The sequence below is a fragment of the Pterocles gutturalis genome, unplaced genomic scaffold (assembly GCF_000699245.1).
Source record: "Pterocles gutturalis isolate BGI_N339 unplaced genomic scaffold, ASM69924v1 scaffold18292, whole genome shotgun sequence".
Classification (NCBI taxonomy): domain Eukaryota; kingdom Metazoa; phylum Chordata; class Aves; order Pterocliformes; family Pteroclidae; genus Pterocles; species Pterocles gutturalis.
This window is the reverse complement of record NW_010110735.1, coordinates 73,962-79,961: the sequence shown is the minus strand read 5'-3', so window position 1 is coordinate 79,961 and position 6,000 is coordinate 73,962. Positions and strand designations below refer to the sequence as shown.

The 6,000-nt window shown below is 38.3% G+C and overlaps 1 protein-coding gene across 1 annotated transcript in view; it reads left to right on the top strand.

The window, feature by feature from the left end:
• FAM120B (family with sequence similarity 120B) overlaps positions 1–6,000 on the top strand; it is a 47,671-nt gene that overhangs the window by 34,557 nt on the left and 7,114 nt on the right. Inside the window, exon 6 of the mRNA XM_010073515.1 lies at positions 4,325–4,531. Within this exon, the coding sequence (XP_010071817.1) occupies positions 4,325–4,531 (207 nt within the window). The remainder of the gene's footprint in view (positions 1–4,324; positions 4,532–6,000) is intronic.

Below are 6,000 nucleotides of genomic sequence, written 5' to 3'. Positions count from 1 at the left end.
AGCAGGATATATAGTTGCTGAGTCTAGATTTGCAAACTACTCCTGTGAGCAAAAACTTTCCTTCTTGCAAAACCCATCCCTGTGGTCCATGAGGATGCACAAGAGCACAAAGATCAGCCTGAACTTGCAGTCCACAGGCTAAAAGCCCCGTGTTTTTAGAGGAGAAGAAGGCATCATATGAGAGAAGTCTATGATGATCACTCTTGTAGCAAAGACATTTCTCAGATTATTAGAAAAAATTATACATTAGTGTTGTGGGTACTGTAGCCCTTCTCTCGCTCTTTTCAAGTGGGCTTTTCCAGTTCAGCTCAGGCCTTCATACACGATATCAGTAACCTCTGCTGCAATGAGGACTGTGAACTTTGAGATCTCTTCTCAGTCTTCAGTTCATGTTGTCAAACAGCAAAAGTATTCTTTTTCCCCAAAGGCTGAGAGGGTGGGGAGCTGCTGTTGGTAGGAGCAGCGGCAGGGGCACAGCGCAGGCAGCTGGTGCCGGAGGAGCAGTTCTCACGCACTCCCTGTCTCTCTCACAAAAATGTCATCAGCTGGTGGTAGAAGTAGCAGCAGCGGGACCACAGGGGTGTATCTCACATGATTCACTGGGGTCCTGAGTTTATAAAAATAGTAAAAAGAATAGACACAATTTCCAATAAGAAGTAATCTCTAGGGTGTAATGCCCTGGAAGGCAAGCCTTCTTTTCTTTTTGGAATTTTCCACTTCTCCTGATCGTGACGTCTTTGCATTGCAGACACCAAGCAGTTGTGAGCATTCCCATGGCAAAGCAAGTCTGTGGTTTGCCATGTGCACAGGCTCATTGTTATAGACTCCCTGTGCTTTCATTTTCTTTGTTTTTCATTGCCAGACATGGAAAATAGAAGCTACCCTTTAGTGAATGTATTTCCTGTCTTATTAAAATAATCACTGTTGATAGTTCTTGCCTTGGTCTTGCTAATATTGATTTCCATTAAAAAAACAAGCCTTACCCCCATCCACCGCCCATTACTTTAGTGCTTTAGGAAAGCTCTGGTTTGATATCACTAGACAGTGAAGTCTTCTAACTGTAAAAGCTGTCATCAGCAACATTATTTTGTCTTTTTAACTAGTATATCTCAGGTGTAGTTGAAAAGAGCACAGATAGGGTTGTATTGGTGGCTTAGACTTCATACTCGCTTAGATGGAAGTAACAGTTAGCATCAATGACCATACTACACTGATCTCCAGCTTGAGACAGCCCTAGGTGTCCTCTACTATATTTTACTATTTTGTGCATCACCATCAAAAGCAAAATTTTTCGAATTTTCTTGTAGACATTTGTTCTGACGATATGTATGCATTTGTTTTGCACTAGCTTGAATAACTTCACTGAAGAAAGTTGGGTTAATCACATATTTATGTTGGCTATATGCTTAGAATTTTCAGAATAAAATAAAGATATAAAAGCTTTATTTTAAGATTTATGGCCCAGCTGGCATCCAGCTTTCACATATAATATTAGTAATGTGTTCTAACAGCTGTTTTACATCCTTGGTACCAGTGGAAGTAGAAGGGACAGTAAAAACATCTTTGTCAGTGAATGACAAAAAGGTATGAATTAATAGCCATATAGTACACAACTGTTAAATTAGAAGATGGGAAATTGCTTGCTGCAGATGACAGCGTTTACTGTTTTCTTCTGAGCAACTTAAATACTTGTTTTCATTATTAATAATGAAAGTTTGTTTTCAGCACTTAAATCTTTTTACATTATCAGTACTTACTGTTAGTTCAGTGGCAGAAGATTCTGATTTGTATGTCAGAGAATTTCAGTCTGGTTTTGTCCTGATCTATAACAAAGAGACTATTGGTGGTATAAATCATATTGATAGAAATTTGTCCACGTTGGATTCGGCTACTGTCGCAAGTTGGTGTGCTGCTGTCACTCTTGGACTCTACTGCCTATTGTAGCTTGACACGTCTATTTGCCTATATCTTAAGAGCAAAACTTTACCTATATTTAGTGTTCATTTACAACAATTTATTATTGTATTGAGAACATGACCAGGGTGCATAAATTCTGAGAGAATTCTCTAGCTGGATTAGTTTTAAAAAAAGGGTGGGGGAGGGGGAAGAGTTCTGAAGACTCCTAGCAGTTCTTACTCTTTGTACTTTTGCTGAAAAAGTCTTTCTTTGCAATGACAAACCAAGCTTGTGATGATGTGGGCTTATTTCCTTAGTAGGTCTTGAGATTTGATCAGGTGATCAGAAACAATCTGGTTAGTGCAGTATAAGAAACATGATAACTGGCTGTGTGCACTCTTACACTCTACTTCAGTACAAATAATACTGGTTCACTTAAACCACTTTCCTCTCTCATATACCTTTCAGCATTGCTAAGTGGTTTGCAAAAACCTGCTTTACTTGCCAGAGCAAGAGAGTTATGGGTGTACATGTAGTTACTAGTCTCAGCTGGCAAAATAACTTACATCTGGAGGCAATAACTTCCTGGAACTCAGTAGCCTGATCCCATACAGAAAATACTTTTCTTTTGGAGGGAGGGGAGAAGAAGGTGTCCCTTACTCAAGTACGAAATGTCACAGTCAGAGAAGGATGGGCCTTTCATTTTCTAAATGACTACTCAAATTTGCTTGTGTTGTCTGCATTGGTCTGAATGTCAGTGGTTGTCTTCAGTTGTCTCTATTGGGTGAATTTCAAGTACTAAGTGTGATGTTGGGTCAGTGCCCTGGTGAGCAGCCTTGATGCCTTTCCAGGAATCACTAGAGGCAGAAGAAATTCTTAAAGGGGGTTCTGGACCATCCTGCCTGATATCTTTTGACTGCATCGTTATCTTTAGGTCCTCTTTTGCTTTTACACTGTAGAAAAAACCGCCAGTAGAGGTACACCTCGTATCTTCAAGTTGGCTTAACCCTACTGCCTCTTGCCTCTGATTAGGGGGAACCCTATCACAGAAGCCAGTTTCATGTAGTCAAATTATACAACATACTTCAGCTGATTGCATAATAATACAAAAAAAATAAGTCTTTGACCAAGTTCTAGCTATACTCCCCAAATGATTTATTGTGTTTGTCTCTTTCAGAAGTTTTATAGCTCCGTGTTGCTAGCAAAGGTTTCCTTGTTTTGTTCTGTTGACCTTAGAGGGGGAAAAAGTTCTGATCATTGGTACAACATTTCATGTTGTCTGCCATTACTTGCCTTTTTTAAAATAGGGCACTGATGGTGTATGTTTATACTTCTAAGTTTTTTGGGGATCTGTGAAGATGTAAGGTGTTAGTATTGTTCGTAAGAATGGGCCGACCCTTTCCATTGTACTTCAGACAAACAACTCACAGCTTTCCAGGAGCTAAGGCTACAATAAATTTGAGCCACATTTTTGTCCTTTCTGTTCTGGGCTATTTTGGGTGCTATTCTGTTCCTGGTATAACTTATACTGTAAGGAAAACTGTACTGTAAGGATACAACAGTTGTCGTGGATTACAGTGTTGATGGCCACACTGCTATGAATCCCTTCTAGTCCTGACAGACTGCTTTGCTACAGACTCTGGCAGAGGCATTCCCCACTGAGGAGCTTTGTACTGTTTACACAATACTTAAAATCACAGGTTTCCCCATGTTGCATTCAAGGCTTTTATAGTTTGCTATCGTCTGCCACAACAGGATGTTAAATTCACCCATCAAGTTTATTTTGGCCCTAAGTTTCAATTGTCTTGCTGACTTTCTTATTTTGCATTTTCTGGAGGTTGTCATACTATTCCAGTATTTCTTCTGGAGACATCCATGTTGAAGTGAAATAATTTGACTTTCAGACTACAGTCAGAGGAAATTTTAGAGTGTTTAAAATAAAAGTCTGGGCTCAATAAACTTTGTTTTGTCAAATCTTATAACTTAAATGATCTCTAAATGCTGTAACGTTTCCCAGTTGATCAAGCTGTGTAAGGTCAATGAATCACTGTACACATCATTTTATATTCCCAGTTAATGTTTTGCATTCCACTAACAGAATTTTTTCTGGGGAGCTGCTAATGTTTGAGAAATACTAGCGATAGTCATTTATTTTGTCTTTCAATTTTAATTTTGAGTGTAGCTGTCTTAAAACTTAGAGTGAGATACGGTGTACTTTTTAAAACAAATTTCACTTATTTCACTTCATTGAATAAAACTAGATACAGAATTATTTGATGAATTCTACTGTGCAGTAGAGGACCATCATTGTCACAGCTTTGGGTCTGATTATGATTTGCTCTGCTGTTAGCCTGGTTATATGCAACGGTAAGAGTACTTATAGTCCCTGATTTGTGAGGTCTATTTTTTTTTTTTTTTATGTTAACAGCTTGCAGAAGTGGACTCCAGAGCTGTACAGCTTGGCGCTGTCTTTGTTCGTGGCCTTACAACTTTGCTCATGGCGAATAGTGCCTGTGGCTTTCCATTCAGAATGGATGATTTGATGCCTTGGGAAGTGTTTGATGGAAAACTTTTTCAAGAAAAATACCAGCAGTCGCACCGCGGTTGCTCTTTGGAAGAGCTTTTGGAAGGCAATGTGAGTAATCACATCCTCTTTTTTCTGTAAGATTTTAGGCAAAATATTAAGAGTGTCTTTAAATAAGCATACTGGATATAATTTTTAAAGTGTTTAAGAGTGATATTTTTAAAGGTATTAAGGAACCTAAAGTTTGAGATGAAGGTTTGGTGAATTCAAAAGGAACTGGAAAGCAGGGGAAGGTATATTTAGGATCTCACCAAGTACCTTCCTGTGCCTCTAAGTATTTATTTAGCTCTCAGTCCCACTTTTCAGAAGCTGGGGATTTGTACAATTTGCACACTATGTTACCAAAAACACAGTTATGACTTCAAACATGTCTGCCCAGGCAAGGGCAGGGAGATATCAGCAGAGTCTTGCTAGGTACGGGCCATATTTGATGCATTAGGGTGGCCTCCAGTCCAGGTGCAGAGGTAGGGTCTGCTCGACTGGGTGCAAAGCTGTGTTAATGCACGAGTGAAGCCTTGGACCAGACCTGGCTCATCCTCCAACAGCACAGAATATGTGGAGAGATGCTTAGGTCCTCATCTGTGTAGACAGCTCTTAAGACCTTCAATTAATGTGTCTCATTTTAATGTGGAACTGAAAATCCTGTATCATTTAATTACTTTTTAAAATTTTACCTTTGAAATGTTTTTACCTGCTGCTACATATATCACCTGAGGTTAAAATAAATAAAAACGATTACAGAGGAAAAAGTTTGCAGTTTTGAATGACTTTAGTCTCATGCATTCATTATCAGTTGATGTATAATTAGTTTTCTTTTTGAATTTTGTGTCCAATTACATACCATCCTGATCTAGAGTGATGAATGGAACGCATGTGGGTGGGTGGAATGTATGTGTTTTCAGCATGGAGAAGAAGTATAATTCTTTCCATATGGAATCAATCATATGATTAGGAATGTAGCCTCTATCCAAATCCTGTGGTTCCCATTAATTGGTCCATTGATTTCATTAGATTTTGGATTGGGCCAGTGGTACATCCAGTTTTTAATGTAGGACTATTGCAGAACAATAGAGGGTCTAAAGAATAAATGGGAAAAATGTAAAACTATACATGTGAAATTGATACTTCTTTTCGATTTGGGTAGATTTCAGGTTAGAGAATAACTTTTACAATCTGTATCTAAATCTGTACAAAATTTATATTGGCTAAGACATATTTTAAAATGTGTTTAAGTAGCATGTTTTAGCTAACATTTGAAAATCTTGATGTGGTCAGGTTAAAGTTATATTTTAACCTTTCCTAGAAGGAAGGTGAAGGAAGATGCTTAGATCCCTAGAGAAGAGTTGGAAATTTCCTTGATCAACTCAAATATCGAGGTTAGCGTTTTTACAAGCCTGATGCTCTAGTTTAAACAAACTTCAGATAGACTGTCCTGTTGTGGGGAAAAATAGTGTAGCCCTGTGAATTTTTAGAGTAGTTTAAATATATTTTTAGGTATTATTTTATGGTACGTATACGGC